General features: G+C 35.8%; 1 protein-coding gene across 1 annotated transcript; it reads right to left on the bottom strand.

The window, feature by feature from the left end:
• Positions 1–2,243: 2,243 nt before the first annotated feature.
• On the bottom strand, positions 2,244–16,525 carry LOC123654328 (coiled-coil domain-containing protein 6). Its single transcript, XM_045590240.1, has 10 exons — positions 16,235–16,525; positions 16,036–16,165; positions 15,533–15,623; positions 14,030–14,179; positions 13,060–13,203; positions 4,681–4,820; positions 4,030–4,107; positions 3,844–3,958; positions 3,494–3,586; positions 2,244–2,798 (listed from the first exon to the last, which is right to left on the bottom strand). Exons 1-10 carry the CDS (start codon positions 16,257–16,259, stop codon positions 2,634–2,636), a joined length of 1,131 nt encoding a protein of 376 aa, XP_045446196.1. The 5' UTR covers positions 16,260–16,525; the 3' UTR covers positions 2,244–2,633.
• Positions 16,526–20,863: the final 4,338 nt, after the last annotated feature.

Genomic DNA, 20,863 nt, shown 5'->3' with positions numbered 1-20,863 from the left:
GACAAACGAATCGAGAGGTTCAACGATGGGCGACGTCCGGCGGGCGCCTAGTCGCGCGACGACGTGTCCATGGGGCTGGCGGGCTGGCGCGGCGGCGAGGGCGGCGCGGCGGGCGGTTCCAGCGGCGCGCGCGGCGGAAGCAGCGCCGCGCCCCCCGCGCCCCCCGCGCCCGCCGCGCCGCCCGCCGGCGCCGCCGGCTTCACGAACCGCTCGCCCGCGCGCCGCGCCTGCCGGTGGACGGTGAGCTCGGTTGGTTTTGGTAAATTGTTCTCTTTTACATTTCGACACCAGCAATTTATACTAAGCTAACTCATAAAAGTGAAGTATAGTGTAGTATAAATTGTTGGTGTCGATTTCAGACAAAAATAATTACATTACCAGTACCTACACTATCTTAGGCGGATTGCGATTTTGCAACAGTAAATAGATTTTTTTATTTTAGCATTTATGTTAAATTTGGTGTTTTGCTCTTTTATTTTTAATTTTATTTTTAATATTAAATTGAAACTTGAAATGTACACTTTTTTCGAAACGTATAAAAACAAATCAACAAAAACAAAAATTTTGCGAAAAAAACAATAAAGTTGCGGGTTCGATTCCCGCCTGAGTCTGGGTGTAATATTTGTATTTATTTATTTATATATGTATGTAATATTTCTATGTATATTTATCAAAAAAAGTATGTAGAACTATATCAGCCGGCTGTTACCGATAACACAAGTTAGTATTAAGTTGCTTACAGCTGACCATGTGTGTATGTTATAAGATTTAAAAATAAAAAATAAAACATATTTATAAAGTATTGTACTCAGAAAAATTAATACAGATATCGACCACACCTATTATAGTAAATTAATTTTTAGTAATAAATACAAATATACACCGGCCACCACTGTAAATCACGTTAACGATACGGCCAAATTCATCTGGACTGTAATGGATATTCACGAACATCGGTAAGTATACGCGGCACATCACTTATTATTTGTAAAGTTACTTTTGCACAAGGCTAATCCTTTAAGTAACTGTACCAACAAACCATCTCCTCACACTGATCCCCAACCACGGTCTTCTACACAGATCTTACAACAGCAGTAGGTACATCGGCTTAATGGTTGCGCTTTTCTTTTCAATTTACAGCCGCCAAAGTCATGACGATAAATGGGTGTGCTGTGCAACGAAGACAGAATAGCATTCTGTCTCTTTTTCGATCAAACGTAAGGCATTTATGTTAAAGATAAAAGATAACCAATTACAATGACACGTCACTCAATAAAACCAATCACAATGAAACGTCACTCAACCGGCTTGCGCAGTGCTCACTGCGCACTGCACCACGTGACCGCACACATCGATAACAGTGACGTACAGCGACGTTGACGCGAACGAAAAGTTACGACACTATCATACTAATTCTCACCACTGAAATTGGGGTCTGTTTCAAGACCTGTATATAAGACCGTGTCCCCAACATTAGATAGCTAAATAATTTTTAGTTGATTGATTAATTTAGAGTGGGGCATCCCACTGATGCATAAGCCTCTTTCTCCATATATAGGAGGTTATATTCTGCTGTGCTCAGGCAAAAAAAAAAATAACTATTTTTCACTGTTTTTGTAAAATTTTAACGCCTTCACATATGACATTTATTAATCATTGTTAAAATTATATTTTAATAAACCTATATTAATATTGTAGTACCGTAAACTTTATTCATATAAGTGTAATAGTTTTACATTTATATGAATAAAGTTTACGGTCATATGAAAGGGACAGTTTTAGTTACATATCGTAGAAAATAAATTCGACCCTTTTTTAAATTAGTAGGACCTTATACTAAAACCTTCCCTGTATTAGTAGGTTTATGTTTTAAATTCACATGTAAAAGGTACTTTAGATAGTTATTTTGTCTTCCTGTTGTTTATTTTTTTTATCAAATTTTAGGGTAGTTATTTTTAAGTATAAGTATATTAGATATTTACATCTCATTAAAGGTTAATATGATGATCGAAATTTTGCTGACCTTTTGTTAAAGTTTGTGTATAAATGTAGTCGATCAGAAAAATTGCTAATTAAAAGGATGATAATTTACAACATTCGCAAGAACACTGTGAAGTGGTAATAATAAACTTACTTTGAAGAGCAAAAATAATCGCGAGCTCTGCTATCTTTGAATTGATAAAAGTGTGAAGTTAGGAGTTAAAGGATGTGCATCGGTGCAGCTACACAACAAACTAATAGGGTGTTGATTTGAAATTGTTTTTATTTTGCGGGTAGTTTAAATTTTCCATCTCAAAACGTATCCCTTTCATATGACCCATCCACAACTTCACTGCCTTTTACCTAAGCACGGCAGTATTAAGGCCATGGGGGTATTTACAATAGGGCCAAAAAGGCCATCATCATGAGTACTAGGGATGTGAAATAATGATGAATTTTATACGTAAAAAAACAGTCAGCCAAATGAATTCTAAATTAAATATAAATTTTATAAATCAGTTACATTAATAGATTTATTTTACAAAGAAAATAATCGATTAGTTCCAAAAAGTCACGTCCCCAATACGCACGCTGCTTTTGCCTTTTACCCTCAATTTATAGGGCGGCAAACTTTATCGGGCCGGGGCCTAAACCTAAAAGTACACACAGGCAAATACAGTAATAGCAAGCGCAAAGCCGGCGGCTACCTGCGAGTTGAAGTGCATGGCGGGGTGGCGGCCGGGCGCGGGCAGCAGCGGCGACGCGTACGGGGACAGCGGCCGCGAGCCGCCCGGCGACGACACGCTGCGGGACCGCGCCTGCGCCGCGAGCCTTCTCGTTATACACATTCTTACTGACGCGTGCCTCAACGCGCTTGTCGCTTTTGACTGAGGTAGGGCACACCACGAAATTTCCTCCTCAAAATATGGAGTAGCCCGACTGGGGAAGTACCTCGACCTCAAAGAAGATCACAGCTAAATAACACTGTTTTCAACTTTTCAAGCAGTGTTGTGTTCCTGTTGGTGAGTAAGGTGACCAGAGCTCCTCGGGGGGTTGAGTTATCACTAATAATTTGTATTTATTTGACTTCGACTACGTTGATGACGAACTCATTTTATTACATGTCGAACAAACAAAATTGTAAGATTCTATCGAGTAACCGAGTTTCTCGAGACCATACATATTATCCGCAACGTCACCGAAATATCGTAAATCGTGGCAAATCATTGTAATTAAAAGTATTGATAGTACAAATATTACTACTATACTGTAATCAATAGCTACCAGCACTATTATCACTATACCAACTACATATTATAATTAATAACTTTTCACCAACGCCAAACGGCACAGACAATTTTCCTAATGTCACTTGGAACGAAGAAGCCACGAAGATAGAAGAATAGAATACATAATTATGAGGTTATAACTGCAATAAAACTATTAATGTTAACTCAACTACTCGCGATAAGAAACTGCCATAGATCTAATCACTTCCTTCTACTTTACTCACACTCAAAGCCTCATTAAACTGCCTCTCCTCCTCCATCTCTAGAGAAGATTCACTTTCAGAAAGATGTCTGCATAAAGCTTCACGACGTTCCACCTGTGATATATATAATGAAATATTTAACTAACATTACACATTCTTATAATGCAAACACTAACATTTCAACAGGTTTTTTTTTATGTTGCTAATGTCAGATATTAATACCTACATAGATTTTTATTTATTCAACAACAAAAATTTTAGACAGCTACAATATATCTTTCTATGACTCACATTAACAAAGCAATAACTACAAATACAACTCATTTGACCAATCAATGAAGTAACAAGTATAAACGTAGCTGTTTGCTTACCTCCTGTTGCAACTTTCTGTGTAAGCGGAGGTTTTCTTCCCTGATATGTTTTTCCTCTAGCACAAATCGTTGCATTTTTTCTTTACTCTCATTTTGAGAAACAGCTAATTGATTCCTATATAAAAAAATATTTCATCAGGAAACATTCCATTTTTTTATATTATAAATGAGAATATAGCTTATTACCTTAATTTAACAACTTCTGACCTCAGTGTTTGGATGTGATTACTTAGATTAGATGCTGTATCGCCATTACTGATGTCCCTGACAACAAAATATAATTAAACATGATCTGTGAAATACAATTTAGTTTATGCAAACAATTAAAATATAAATTTTAAAAACAAAAGTAAAAAATTTCCAAGCAACTTTAATTCAATTAGTAATAGTGTTTCTCAAAGATGATTTTGTAAATTTTTCAAAAATGTTTCAACAAAGATTAAGCTAAATCCTTTCTTATGCATACTGCATTAGTCATTAAAAAAAATGAAATGATGATCCCATTAACCATAAAGCAAGTTCTTAAAGTCAGTTAATATAATCAGCACACACAACATTTCACACTATTTATGCGATGCGTTGACCCAGCGGTCACAGCACCTGCTGTTGCACTGGCAGTCGTGGGTACAACCCCCGCTCATTATAAACATTTGTGTTGTCCATATAGATGATTGTCGTAGTCTGGGCATTTATGCTTGTGTATTGTGTTTCCAGACCCACCAACACAAGAGAAAATCCTAGTGGGAGGCGTTAAGTATGGAGCGTTTATTATTTATTACTATTTACAAGATAAATTCGCAACAGAAAATTTATTAATACTAAGATCCATAAAGTCACCTAGGGCTAGCTGGATCAGAAACGGGTTGGTCCAATCTTATTTGTAGCGACCGTTTTTCAGCTTCCAATTTATCCATTCTCTTCCATAGTCTATTCACCAAAGCCTCTTGCTCCTGCTCCAATGTGTTTTCTAATTCAACCTACATTTAAAGCATTACGTTATGTGAGAATTCATTACAAGATAATTGTGTTTGCTCGCAAACGAAAAAAAAACCGACTTCAATTACATCGACAAGTAATACAACGTAGATCGACGAAAAAATAGTCAAGCAACTACGCGTTATCAAAGATTACTCAAAAAGTAGTTATCAGATCTCGATAAAATTTATATGTGACCACATGAGAAACATCAGCTTTCGATTGAATTAAAAATTATCAAAATCGGTACACCCAGTAAAAAATTATTGCGGATTTTCGAGTTTTCCTCGATTTCTCTGGGATCCCATCATCAGATCCTGGTTTCCTTATCATGGTACCAAACTAGGGATATCCCCTTTCCAACAAAAAAAGAATTATATAAAATCGGTACATCCAGTAGAAAGTTATGCGGTATAATACAACGTAGGTCGACGAAAAAAGCGTCAAATAAAAACGCATTATTAGATATAACTCAAAAAGTAGTTGTTAGATCTCAAATAAATTTACATGGGACCAATTGGCACACACCACCTTTCGATTAAACCAAAATTTGTCGAAATCGGTCTACCCGGTCAAAAGTTCTGATGTAACATACATAAAAAAAAAAACATACATTTGAATTGAGAACCTCTTCCTTTTTTGGAAGTCGGTTAATAAAACTTTTATACCACTACTACGTATACTTACTCCTACCCTTTTTTAGAAACAAATATTTATTTCAAAACGCATAATTACTTAGATTGTATAAAATTAACATTACAAAGTATTTATTTTTAAATATTTATCACGTAAGTACATCAAGGTTTAGGTAGTATGTGTGAGGAATCACGTCGGGCATCGAAACGGGAGGATCCTCCAACCAGACGTGATGTTGTGTCTGGCGGGCTAACGCCCCCAACGGTTGTTGTCGGGATCTTGTATATATAGTTATTCACTTTGAAAACTCTGATAGCGCGATGTAGCATACGTCAGTAATTACGTCTCTAATTACGTAGTTTGAAGTCGTTCGTATTTCGCGCGATAGATGTCGCCACATCACTCCCCTCCGAGACCGGAGGTCGATAGCAGGTTAAGTCGTCCATTCGTCTTGTGATGCTTGTCGGGCCAGTGGAATGTTCCAGTGAGTCGGAACCAGATGCCGCATAGTTCACGGTGAGTCGGAACTGTCTGCGGTGATGCTGCATATGCTCCAGTGAGTCGGAGTGGTGCAGTGCTGCGTAGTGGCTGGCTGCTGCGTCGACCAGCCGGCCTAGCATGCATACAACGAGATATCTCTTGACGAGAGAGAGAGATAACGTCTACATCGAGTATTTTCTCGATTACCCTAACATGCGCACTACGAGAGACAAAATTCTCTTCCGAAGACTTCGCCTTGTCGAGTAGAGAAACATTATCAACCATAATCACAACTGAATATCATTCTTATTTCTTATGTCGTAAAGTTGAATTTACAAGGTTATTGACCAATCGTGCCAAACCGGGATGAGCCAACGTTTGTATAATTTCAAACGAGTGTTTTCTAATTTAAAAAATCTAATATGGATAATAAAACGGCGTAAGTAAATGAATTTAATTATATATGTAAAACAATATGCTCGTGTTGTGCTTTATATCTTGTCGCACATTAGATAATTGTAATTCTATCACGCATTGTTTTATTTATTTATTTATTTTTTTAATTTTTAAAATTTTTTGATTTTTTTTTTTTTTTTTGATTATTGATTTTACTTTTATTCTATTTAATTTTATTTTTACTTATTGATTTTTTTAATATAATTTTGTTTTGTTTTTTATTCTGAATGTTGTCTTGTCTTGTTGTACTAACCCAATATGGACTTATACTTTGGTCTGAAATAAAGTATTATTATTATTATTATTTAGAATAAGAAGCAACAGGGCGCAAATACGTTTTTTGTGTCATTATATGGCACACTTCACTCGACTTTTCGCATTTCCCGCTCTTCGTATACCGAAATTATATAATTATAATAAGGAAACGCCATGGTATACAAAAAATAGGCACCCGGTTTTATTTATTTTTTATTTATCGTCTTTCTCGTCGATAATATTGAAAACGAGAAGTTTCTCTTCCTAAAACGACAAAATTCGACAAAATTACGATGTCATGTTAGCTTCCGTAGAGATAAATATCACAGATCACTAAAATTTAATGATTATCTCTCCTATTGACGTAACGAGAAGAGTATCGCGTGCACGCATGTTAGCGACTGTAGACATAGAGAGATAATACGAGAAAAGGGGTAGACAAAATTTTGTCGTGGCGCGCATGCTAGGCCTGCAGGAGAGAAGTGCGTCTCTGCTTGCTGACCGGCCGAAGTGCAGTGTGCTGTGCCAAAGTCGCTGAGAAGGCTGTGGGTGATGACCAGGAATGCGCGTCCGCTGCATGCTGGTGGTCAGGATACCCGTAGTAGCTGTAGATGCTGGCTGGCTGAAGTCGTAGATGGTGGATGCTACTAGCTGCTCGAAAGCTTGAGGAAGTGATGATTACGATGCGATTGCGCCGATGTTCATGCTCGGGGTCGTGATGATGACGTCATGATGACGTAGCTTGTGAAGGCTGCGCTGATGTTCATGCTCGGGGTCACCAGTTTGGCGATGCGCGTGTGAAACGTAGTGTGAAGAAAAGGGAGGATCCTCCAACCAGACGTGATGTTGTGTCTGGCGGGCTAACGCCCCCAACGATTGTTGTCGGGATCTTGTATATATAGTTATTCACTTTGAAAACTCTGATAGCGCGATGTAGCATACGTCAGTAATTACGTCTCTAATTACGTAGTTTGAAGTCGTTCGTATTTCGCGCGATAGATGTCGCCACAAAGGTTATTAGTTTCTATTTCTTTGGTTAACTTTAACTATAGTATTAAGTAATAAAAATATAAGATTGTCACTGTAGTAGGTAATTTGAGTTTTTTAATTATGTTCGCAATTTAAATTTTATTGTTAAAATTTGTGTTTTTTTTTTATTCTTTTTTTCAGTCATGTTTATATCTCTTTATTTTGTTTCGTTTTCTTCTTTTCATTGTAAATATTAAATGACATTCCTATCTTTGCAGGTGGTGGGTGAGTTAAATGGTTATTAGTAACTTTTTTAATATTAATTTTTATTCATTTGTTTATTTTTATTTTAATTTTGTTTTTCTTTTTATATTATATTACATTTTACATATTTATATTTATATATTTTTTGTTTTGTTTATTATATATTTTATAAATATTTATTTTCTTTTCTTTTTGCAATTTTTCAAGTCAATGTCATTTTCAAGTGAATGTAATGAATTTATGTCCTTATCATCATCTACAGAGGAAAATTGTAGTGACGACAGTTTTCAAAATATTCCTTGTTTAAGCGAAAGTCTGAATTCTCATTTCTCTAGTTGCTTAAAGAATTTCAATGCAGTTCACATTAACGCGCAGAGTATTCCTACACATTATCCTGATTTCTTGTCTACCTTTAGTAGTGTTAGCCATATCCCTTGCTATATTAGTTTCCGAATCTTGGCTTAGACCTTGTTTACCTTCCACTTCTTTCTCTTTACCGGGATTTCGCCTGATCCGCAATGATCGCGTTGGCCGGTTGGGTGGAGAGTTGCGATTTATCTTCGTTCTCAAATTCCGTAGAATATTATTGACACTTCGCAACGTCAGACCGGTGGTGGTACCGAACATCTTTTTATCGAAGTGATTTTTTCACATGCCAAACTACTTCTCGGTGTTTTTTAAAGTCCATGTCTCACTGTTGACTATTTTAGTACTTTTGAAACATTACTTCCTAATTTTACTTCCTTATATAGTCACACGGTTATCATGGGCGATTTTAACACCTGCTTGCTTAAAAACAACCACCGGTCTACCCGTCTTAATACTGTTGTTAACGCTGCTAATTTGCATATTTTACCCTTGTCTGCTTTGTGTGCTTAACATTGTTTCTAACTGCTCTACTTCACTTCTAGATTTAATTATTGTTTCCTCAATGGACCATGTTACTAAGCACGGTCAATGTACTGCTAACGCTTTCTCTTATCATGACCTCTTATTTTTATCTTATAAACTTAGGCCTCCTAAAATAAAATCTAGAGTTCTTCTGCAGCGAAATTTTTGTGGAATAAATCTAGAACGAATACGGGAGGATGCGACTAAAATTAACTGGTCTGGGGTTTATAATGCGAGTACAGTTGATGAGCAAGCAATAGTTTGTAACGAATTATTAACCCAGCTATATGATGTTCATGCGCCTATTCGTCCTATGAAAATAAAACATCTTCTGGCACCATGAACAGAACAAAAAGAATCGTGCTAAGGCGAAGTACAAGATGGATCCCAGTGAGGTTAATAGGGAAAAATATTTAAGAGCTCGAAATCGCTGCAATAGACTGTGTAGAGATGAAAAGCGTCGCTATATCTATAAATCTCTCTCATTGGAAGATTCCGGTAAATTCAGGAATTTTCTAAATCACTTGGAGTTGGTAAATCTCGACAAATTAGTTCTCAACATTTAGAGATCTCAATTCTTTGAACCTCCACTTTTCTTCTTCTGTTGTCATAGATGACGCAACTAAGTTACGTACAAAAAAACCAGCTTTCTACGACGATAACTCCTGATGTTCCTACTTTCTTGTTCAGCCAGTTTTCCGAATGTGATGTTAAGAGTAGCATTCTCGCAATTAAATCTAATTCGGTTGGATCGGACAGCATTAGTCGTAACATGATTATCCCTCTAATTGATATTCTATGTCCAGTTATCACATTTATTTTTAATTTTTCCATCTCCACTAACTCTTTTCCGTCAGTGTGGAAATATGTTATTCCTCTACCTGAAAAATGTTCTTTATCTGAATATCGTCCCGTTTCCATCCTTCCTTCCTCTTTCCAATCCTCTTGAGCGTCTTGTATATCAGCAGCTTAGCCGTTTCCTTCTAAATCATAATCTCCTTAATCTCTTTCAATCCGGCTTTCGTCCTGTACATAGTACGATTGCTGCGTTAATTAAAATCACTGATGATATCAGATCGAAAATAGACAACCAAAGAGTCACGGTGTTGACGCTGTTAGATTTTACTAATGCATTTAATACCGTGGACTTTGACTTACTGTCCGATACTTTGTATACTCTTAACATATCTCCTGAGGTGACTGAGTGGTTTCAAAATTACTTGCGAGGTCGCCGGCAACGAGTCAGGGTTAACGACTCCTTTTCTAATTGGAGTGCGGTCAGTGCTGGCGTACCGCAAGGTGGCGTGCTTTCTCTTATTTTTTATCTTCATCAATTCCATCAGCAAAGTTATATCTACTACTCTACCATCTTTATGCTGACGATCTCCAAATCTACACTCACTGTACTATTAAAGAATTACCACGAACTGTCTCTATTATCAATGGTGATTTACTACGAGTTGCTAATTGGAGTAAACCCCTTGGTTTAACGGTCAATCCAGGGAAGCAAGCGATTATAATAGGAAGCATTAAATTTATTTCTCGCATTAATAAATCACAACTGCCTCCTATAATTTTTGATGGCGTTGAAATTCCATACAGCGATAAAGTGACTGACTTGTGTATTATATTGGATTAAAATCTCTCTTGGTGTCCGCAGATGTGTGAATTAAGTCGAAAAGTTTTTTCAGCTGTAGGATCACTCCGCAGGCTGCAGAATTTTCTTCCTACTTCCATCAAAATTGCGCTTGCACGTAGCATTCATTAGCACTTTGAATCTTACCTTTGCTTGATTATGCTAACACTGCTTATCTTGACATTACTGAGGAGCAACTTCATAAACTTGAGCGCATTCAGAATTTATGTATCCGTTTCATATTTGGCCTTCGCCTTGGAAGAATATAATCAACCGCTGTGTATGGCATTTGTGGACTACGAGAAAGCCTTCGACTCTGTCGAGACCTGGGCTGTCCTGGACTCTCTGCAGAGATGTCATATCGACTGGCGATATATCGAGGTACTAAAATCTATGTACGACGCGGCGACGATGACCGTTCATGTCAATGACCAAAAAACAAGACCTATTTCCCTCCGGCGCGGGGTAAGACAGGGGGATGTAATATCACCGAAACTGTTTACCACTGCGCTAGAGGATGTTTTTCAGACCTTGGATTGGGGGGAACGGGGCATCACCGTCAACGGTGAATTCATCTCTCACCTTCGTTTCGCCGACGATATTGTCATCTTTGCGGAGACGCTGGATGAGTTAGGCCAAATGCTGGCCGGCCTAAACGAGTCCTCCCGACGTGTCGGTCTCTGCATGAACTTGGATAAGACGAAAGTTATGTTTAACAACCAAGTCTTGCCGATACCGGTATCGGTCGATGGTACCCTTCTCGAAGTTGTTCAGGATTATATTTACCTAGGCCATACTATCCAACTAGGCCGCAACAACTTCGAGAAGGAGGCCGATAGGAGGATTCGGTTGGGCTGGGCGGCGTTTGGCAGACTCCGTCGAGTCTTCACTTCGAAGATTCCGCAATGCTTGAAGACAAAAGTTTTCGAGCAATGCGTCCTGCCTGTGTTAACATACGGAGCCGAGACGTGGACACTGACCAAGGGACTGGTCCACAAGTTTAAAGTCGCTCAACGTGCAATGGAACGGGCTATGCTTGGGGTCTCTCTCAAAGACAGGATTAGAAATGAGACTATCCGCGAGAGAACGAAGGTAACCGACATAGCCCACAGAATTAGCAAGTTGAAGTGGCAGTGGGCTGGTCATCTGTGTCGCAGGACCGATGGCCGTTGGAGTAGACGGGTCCTAGAGTGGAGACCGCGTCTTGGCAAACGCAGTGTGGGACGTCCTCCAGCCCGTTGGACCGACGATCTACGTAAGATTGCCGGTGTAGGCTGGATGAGGATTGCGGAAGACCGGGATGTGTGGCGCGAACTTGGGGAGGCCTATGTCCAGCAGTGGACTGCGATAGGCTGAAGTGAGTGAAGTGAAATATGATCACCTCTCTGACTGTCGCAAAAAACTCAAGTGGCTCCCAATTCGCATTCGCAGGAATACTCACATACTTACTTAGTTATATTGCATACTATTTAATCCTGCTACTCCCTCTTACCTACGTGAACATTTTCAGTATCTCAGTGAGTCTCATGAGCGAAGCCTTCGCTCCGATGATAGTTTGCTTCTTAAAATTCCTCCCCACTTCACTACTTTCTATACTAAATCATTTACTGTCCAAGCTGCTAGGCTTTGGAACTCCCTACCTTTGCCCATCCGACGCATTGAATCCCTTCCAATTTTCAAGAAGTCTATAAAACACTATATCCTTCAATTTCAATCCTTCTATCTAGTCACATATTATCTCCTATCCTTACTTTGAATCTTATCATTATAATTCAGTAATTGTATATACGTCTATGTATGTCTATTACACCTTTTCATTTATATATGCCATGTACGTACATATACTTTATTTTAATTTTTATTGCATTGTCTAGTTGTCTAAATATATTGTATATGCTTAGGTAAAAGTGTACACCTAAACCATCTACATATTTCCTCTGCCCAAAGGTTGCCTGGAAGAGATCGCTTATTAGCAATAAGGCCACCTTTTCTACTTATCTCCTGTTTTTATTTTTTGTAATGTTGCTCACTCTTGGTGTACAATAAAGAGTTTTTATTATTATTATTATTATTATTAGCTATTTTTAATTATGGTCACTCAGGGTAACTGACTGACAAGGGTAAGTTTGGCAGTCAAATTGCAAAATGATTTTTATTTATTCATTTTCGAATGAAGATAATGTCAAAAACTTTGCTAAAAGTTCCGCGCGCAATTTTTATTTTTTTTCAGCGGTAAACTTTTTAGATACCTCGAAAATTTTGCTACTATCAAGGTGTGTAAAAACATAATACAACCTTTAATACATCTATCTTAAAATCTTATCTGTGTCAGAGTTACCCATAAAGGGGTTATAACTATGACACACAACAAAATTGCCAGTTTTTGATACATATTATGATTTGTATAGACGTTAAATAGCTTGAGAGTATGAAAACCAAACCTGTACATATTAAATTAACTCTTGTGTCTCATATTTAACATTGTCAAAGTTAGCTAAAAATATATAGTAATGATCTGTCAGTTACCCGTATTTAAAGTGAAATTTATGGAAATATCATTGCAAGGACAAAAATAACTAATACGAAAAAAATTAATTCTAATTCAATTAGCATAAATCGTTTATAAAATAAAAAGTTAAGTGCTCTAAACATACCTTCTCTCTACGAAGTCTTTCTAAATTAGTTTGCTTTGCAAGGGTTTCTGCTTCAAGTTTCTCTATTTTTCGCATTAATTTATTTACCAAGCATTCTTGTTCCTGTTCTAACGTTTGCTCCAGGCGACATTTCTCTTGGCGTAACTGAAAAAATATTAACACTAATCATGTTGTTTTAATTAATAAAATAAAAAACCAAAGTAAAGTTTAATTGGGCAAATACAGGTACATTCATTAACAGTGGTACATTCACCATGTTTACACCTATGTGAGCCATGTGACTACGGCAATAAAGAATATAGCCACCCCCTCTCTTCCCGTGGGTGTCAAAAGAGGAGACTAAGGGATAACACCGTTCCACTGCCACCTTGGAACTTATAAAGCCGGCCGATGGCGGGATAGCCATCCAACTGCTGGCTTTGAAATACACAGGCCGAAGACGGGCAGCAGCGTCTTCAGTGCGACAAAGCCAGCCCTGCGGTCACCAACCCACCTGCCCAGCGTGGTGACTACGGGAAATACACATGAGTTCACGCTGTTTTTGGGCCATGGTCCAACAGTGGACTGCGATAGGGTGAAGTGAGTGACACCTATGTATTTAATTTAACTATACAGACAACTGTTTTGAAACATTTTATACATACTGATAGTCACATATAATGAAAAAAGATTTCATCATATTTTGTGACATTAGACAAAACATTAAATTATAGATCTATGTCACATTTGATCAGTCATACAAATAAACCGGTCAACACACTTGTGATGAGTCTGGTGTTGCAGGCATTATCGCATACCATCAGGTGAGCCATACACTTGTTTACCAATGACCTAGCTGTACAAAAACAAAGGTGCACAGAAATAAAATTCGCAAGACAACATGTCAGCTACTTAGCTAGTTTCACTTAAAAATTGAATAAATAGAAAACATAGGCATACACCGGCTTAGGAATATTAACATAAAACTTACTTGATTCAATTTACGTGAGAGATCGTTGGTAAGACACTCCTCTTCTCTCTCATAATGATGTGCAAGAGTTTCTTTTTCCTTCTTTAGAGCTTGTATTTTTTTCAGCAGTGTGTTAGAAATGTATTCTTCCTCCTGTTCAGCCTTGGCTTGCTGTAAGATAATGTTTTTAATTAGTTCAAAAAATGTTGTAACTATTTAATTATTTGGAGTAACTATGCCATAAATAATTTTAAATTTAAAACATGTGAGTGTAGCAAGAATTAACCAGGTGCTGAAGCATGAACTTCCATGCATTAAATTCTAACCTCAACTAATAGATTTTTAAAATAATAATTACTACAGCACCATTACACATTTTAGTAAAAAAATATTTCTATGGGTAACAAGTTATTTTTTTTTTATTTCACTAGGTCAGCAAACAAGCGTACGGCTCACCTGATGGTAAGCGATTACCGTAGCTTATAGACACCTGCAACACCAGAAGCATCGCAAGCGCGTTGCCGACCCAATCCCTAATCCCCCCAGGAGCTCTGGTCACCTTACTCACCAACAGGAACACAATACTGAAAAAGTTATTGCTGAACCAGACTAAAAAATTGTATTAAAATAAATTTTACATAGAAGTCAGTTCAGAAAGAAGGACAAATTCAAGGTAGTGATATCTTACTCTCAACGTTACATTTATAAACTAAATATTTCAAAGAGAACCCACTTTTAGACCTCAACACTCTTTCATCTACAATAATTCACAATCTAAACAATCTACTCACTCTCCCTCTCAAACACACATAATCTTCTTGGTCTTCATAAATTTCGAATACTTTATATTTAAAGCAGTGAATAAAATTGACTACCAATATTGTAAATAACAGCAAATTTTTTTACAAAGTGGAATGTTATACAAAATAATTTAAAAAAAACTGGCTAACATTGTATGTGACCGACTCCAAGTGTTTCAAGGCTGTGATACTTAAGGAGTCCATAATATAAAAATAACTCATACAGAATTTTAACATTTTAGATCCTGTCTGCCAATCCCTAGATCATGCCAAGTCACACTTTCAGTGACCCCCCTAATAAAAAACTAAGGTAGGCCCTCCCCATAAATGATTTTGTGAAACAAAAATAGCATTCAAATGATCTGATTTTATTTTATTTCAAAGATATATAAATAAAAAAAACACCAACTTGTCACTTCTCATCATGATAAGCAAACACTTATTTGCAAATGTATATGTAATATAGACAACCTATCATCATACATTTAATTAAATAGATTTTTTTATAACAGCAGCCATACTGTGAAGATTTTTTTGTTTATCTAAACTATTACTATTGTAATAAAGTAACCTTGTGACAAACTCATATATGATGAATGACTAACAAATATAATTATCTTGATAACTGTAACTGTAGTAGTTAGATAAGGAACCTCTGTATTGTGAACAGATATAAAAAAGGAAAACTAATTAAAATTATTATATATATATCTAAAAATCTCACAATTGACACTGAAGCTTGGCGTAAGGCTCGATTTTCTTCCTGCAAAGCTTTGACTCGAAGTTTGTATGTGTCAAGTTCCACTTTTAATACTCTGCAAATTAAGTTTTATTAAAACATTTTTTTTTTTTTTTTAACCATAAATACACATCAAATTAAAGAAACCAACATTTAAGTAGTAGTAGCAGTAAAATTAAGTAGTGTGATGTATGGAGTAGTAAGTAGTAGTATTAGTTTTTCAATGAAGTTATGTTACAGCAATTTCCAATTCGTTTTGTGGTTAGCATTATGATAAAGTTATAAAATCAATAATTTCTTGTTTTTTTGTCAATAAATTTTAACACAAGCTATATTATTTTGTCAAATAAAATTGTTGTTTGAAAAATTTTCCTTGTTTAAACGCAATACTTACAATACATTTCTTTTAAAATTATATGTTGACACATTACAGAAATTGCTAAAATATGGCACGTTACTTTTTTTATAAATTTAAAAGAAAATAATACCTATTTTGTTGCTGAAGTGATTCGATTCTTTTCTGCAACTGATCTCGTGAGACAGTGCTGGGAGGCAGCATTGCGCCGCCATCGAGAGAACTTGAATCACTTTCTGATGCGGAATCGCCCATTTTGTTACCTAAAAATACATTTGTTTTAATATAATGCGATCAGTGGCGTTAAAATTTCATTAAGTTATGTAAAATACCTGGAGAAATCACAGAATCATCCATTTGCACAAATCGTAAGGATGAGGACAGCTACAAAATGTCATCAAGTAAAATGAAGAAAAGAAAAATTTAACGCCGTCTATATTTCATGGAATTTATAATTTAGGTAATATGCTAAAAAATGTCTTTCTGAAGCTTGCATAAACTATAAGAAACGTTACAGTAGTTAGTTAAATACAAAAAAAAAATCTTAAATTTTGTGTCTCCGGAAAGTTACTATCATTCTAAAATTCACGAATTCGACAATAAGAAATTAGGAAGCCACAGAATATTAAATATTAATAATCAATTTGACATTATTTTAAGTGTTACCAATTCGGCCAATACCAGTCTATCTGATACTGATAACTTGACAAACAAAAAAGGAAAAATCGCGCTGTTTAAAAATTCTCTTGTTTTTCCAGCTTTTCATAGATTTCATAGCTGCATGATAGCATGACCCAAATTGTTTATTACCGTAATGTAAAAGACAAATAAATAAGAAAATTATAATTGATTAATTTGTAAATACAGTCTTCACAATCATCGTATCATGTGGTTCAATGACCTTAATGATATTATATAATTAAATATTGCTATTTAAAAAGTTTTTAATAAGTATTAATACAGATTAAACTTTCGTACTTCTAGCTACAATCGCTACAAAATTTATAGCGTTTTTTTTTTTATTATTATATCACTCAAAATCAAAACAATTTTTAAAAAAAATTGATGGAAGATAAAAAAAGAGCAGAAGGTAATAGTGAATTTTTGAATGTTGTTTAATTTAATGTAAACAATTTGTAAAACAGTCAAATAAATATCAAACCTCAATGAGCACACCAACAGATTTGGTTTCTTTACATCTCTGTGATATTTTGTAAATATTGGCACGTAGAAAACTTGTTCTATGGATATTAAAAACATCTGTCTGTTTAGTTCGCAATAAACATAATACTGAATGCATCTGTGCTACTCGGCACTAGTGAAAGCCATTAATTCTAAATTCATTCATTCATAATACTGAATGGAATTTTGGGTGGTTTTCACCAAGATAGACAGTATTTTATGAGAAAGTTTTATGTTTGTAACTTCCTAGTGTTGAGTAAATTAATTGAAATATGAAGATCGTTGTTGATAAGGTCAACATAAATCAAGTCACCTGCGAGCTTTCATCAAAAACGCTGCCTGATATCATTGCGGTATAATAAAGCATTGTATGGTGGAATTATCCCCCTTTATGTGTATAATTATCCCTCTTTTATACTCGTCCTAACTTTTAATAAAGTGGTAATATACAGTGTATTAGTATAATAGAAAGCTTTTTGGATGGTCAGTCAGTCAATCAGTCGATTCAGCCAATTGCAGTCCACTGCTGGACTTAGGCCTCTCTAAGTTCACACCAGATATCCCGGTTTTCCCCAATTCTCATCCAGCCTACACCGGCCATCTCACACGTCAGCTCCAAGGACCATTGGTCCTGTGACTCAGGTGACCAGCACACGGGCACTTCAACTTGCTAATTCTGTGGGCTATGTTGTTTGCTTTCGTTATCTCGTGGATAGTATCAGTTCTAATCCTATATTTGAGAGAGGCCCCAAGCATAACCTGTTCCATTGCATGTTGAGTTATTTTAAACTTAAACCAATCCCTTCGTTAGTGTCAACGTCTCACCGTATGTTAACTGAGGCAGGACGCATTGCTTGAAGACTTTTATCTTCAAGCATTTCTGAATCTTCGAAGTGAAGATACAACAAAATTTGCCAAACGCTGCCCAGTCCAACGGGATCCTCCTATCGGCCTCCTTCTCGAAGTTGTTGCAGCCTAGTTGGATGGTATGGCCTAAGTAAACATAATCTTGAATAACTTTTTTGATGGCTACAGTATTAAATATTTTTGTCTATTCATTTAGGTGAAACAGACCTTAACGGTCTAGTGTAAGTTCTGCCGTTCAAAAGTCTATTCGAGATTTACATGGAGGATGAACTTTATCATCAACCGGTGAAACCAAAGAGCTTCACGGAGGGGAGTAGCCATGTACAGGCGTTCCCCTCTGTCAAGGTATAAGGCCAAATGGCCATATGCAAACACTAAAACTAGTTGCAGCCGCACTGATCACTAGACTAAATCTAGTTGCGCGATTGAATCAATGTCCTACAAAAAATGCCAAATTGTTCTGTTTTTTGCTGCAAAAAAAAATCTGCCACGTCAATTTACTAAAACATGACGTTACCTTTCATACTTAAGTATTTTTTAATCAAATTATTATTTGTATACTTCTTTTAAATCTTTTTTAAACTTAAAAATTACAAATATTATCGGTCGTGTTGACTCGATTTGTTTACCAACACAGGCCGCTCGCCCTCATACAATATGCAGATCGGTCGAGCGAGTCACTGTTGCCGAGCGATAGTGTTGTTACCGGTTTGTTTGTAGATGGTTATCGATAAAAACGGCAAAGGCAAAAGAGGAGACACATTTTTGAGATTTTGATTTATTTAAAATATTATATTGCTAGGTTTTTTAATAAACATAGTTATATAATAAAATTGCATTAAATTAAATATAATACACGTATTATGAGTATCAATACATTTTACTAGAATTACTTAATGTGAACTTCGACCATAATGTTTTATATAAAAATATGGCAGGTTTTCTAAAAATCCAAATTTAAGGGATACATGGAAAAAAATTGTAATAACAGATTAACCTGGACGCCCACAAAAAATAGTGTAATTTGTTCAGATCATATCAATACCACTAACTTTCAAGTGTTGGCGAACAATAGAAGGATTAGTCGAGGGCACCAAACCAACACTAACGCCACACTGTTTTTGTCCCGTAAGTTTTTTTTTTTTTTTTTGTCGCATGTACAAGGTAATCAAGATATGGTTCACCTTAGTCATAGTAGTAAAATTAAACTTAGATTTATCAACTTTGAAAATTAACAATGTCCATCCTTTCAGAGTCATCAACAAATCATTCAATGTAGCAGATGACAAGCTATCATCTTATGATGCCATTAGTGCTACGCTCCCTATTCCCGATTCGTTGACATCACCGTGTACATCATCACCTCCTCAAAATGTATGTTAACTTTAAATCGTTTATTGTAGACTGGCATTGTTTGGCACAACAACGTTGCACCAAACGTATTGTGACATAATTATAATAGTTAGACATATGCTGTCGCGACACTTTTTAACCGACTTCCAAAAAGGGAGGAGGTTCTCAATTCAACTGTATTTTTTTATGTATGTTACTTCAGAACTTTTGATTGGGTGGACCGATTTTGATGATTTTTAATTTAACAGAAAGCTGATGTTTATCATGTGGTTGCGTTTAAATTTCATCGACATCTGATGACAACTTTTTGAGTAACCTTTGATAACGCGTATATATTACGTATATTGTATGTCGATGTAATTGAAGTCAGTTTTGTTTTCGTTTGCGAGCAAATACAATTATTGTAGATAATGATGTGTTGTACAAAGTCTTAATACATTATATATTTCTATTATCATTAGTTTTTGCAGCGTACGCAATGTAAGGAATTGTTTAGGTTATTTTTTTAGCTTTTGGGTTACAGTATTGGAGTTTTAGTAAGGATCCCTAATATTTTTGAAAATATAGTATAACCTATGTCGCTCAAGGATAGTGTAGCTTCTCAACGGTGAAATAATTTTTTGAATCGGTCCAGTAGTTTCGGAGCCTATTCAATGCTAACAAACAAACAATCAAATCTTTACTCTTTATAATCGTTTATTTTACATGAAGATGTTTGATTTGTAGTATATGATAAATTAAGTCTATTTTTATAATAACATCTTACCTTTGTATCACTTTAAAAACCTTATTTCCCTAACCGAGTACTTGAATTTATCGATAATGGATATCGACAGTTGTTACAACCACCGCTGTAAGCAACTTGTCAGTGTAGTTGCGGCGTGTCATTATACTGTAATGACACAGAATGTATCTATGTGTGTGTGAAAAATAGTATGTGTAAGTTTCGTAGTGACAGATGATTATTTTTGTGTGGGAATTAGATAAAGTGTGCATGTGTGTAATTTCCCCCCGCAAAAAATGACAGACAGTTTTGTATCGGTAACAAACGCAATGGCTACTCCCCTCCGTGTTGCTCTATGGGTGAAACAGACCCTAAGTCAATTTTATGTTACAACTTTTCAGAAAATTTTATTTTATTAAACAAATGAAATATAAAATCCTGTTGAAGTGAGAGGTATGTTTTTGAGTAAATACTAAACATACATTCTTAAAGTTAAACAAAAAAACCTTTTCTATAATAAAATTTATAGATAAACTAATTTATATATGTACGTCATATTTTAAGATTAAACTATTTTATAATTTTTTTATACGGCAACACGTAACTCACTTTAAAAAAAATATATTTTGTAAAAAAGTGACACACACGCCATAATGTAAATTGCTTCTAGATTTGGCGTTTGAGTTAAAAATTTTGCATTTTGATGCTAAAAATTACGCCTTTCTGTATACATATGGCATTTAAAATGTCCTTAGTTAATATTGGTAAGGAATAATTCCAAAATTTCGATTTGCTAGCTGCAATATATCGTACTAGAGGGAAATTAGTTCAACTG

The sequence above is a fragment of the Melitaea cinxia genome, chromosome 6, assembly GCF_905220565.1.
Source record: "Melitaea cinxia chromosome 6, ilMelCinx1.1, whole genome shotgun sequence".
Classification (NCBI taxonomy): domain Eukaryota; kingdom Metazoa; phylum Arthropoda; class Insecta; order Lepidoptera; family Nymphalidae; genus Melitaea; species Melitaea cinxia.
Note: the sequence above shows the minus strand (reverse complement) of the source record. Positions and strands in the feature narration are given on the sequence as shown.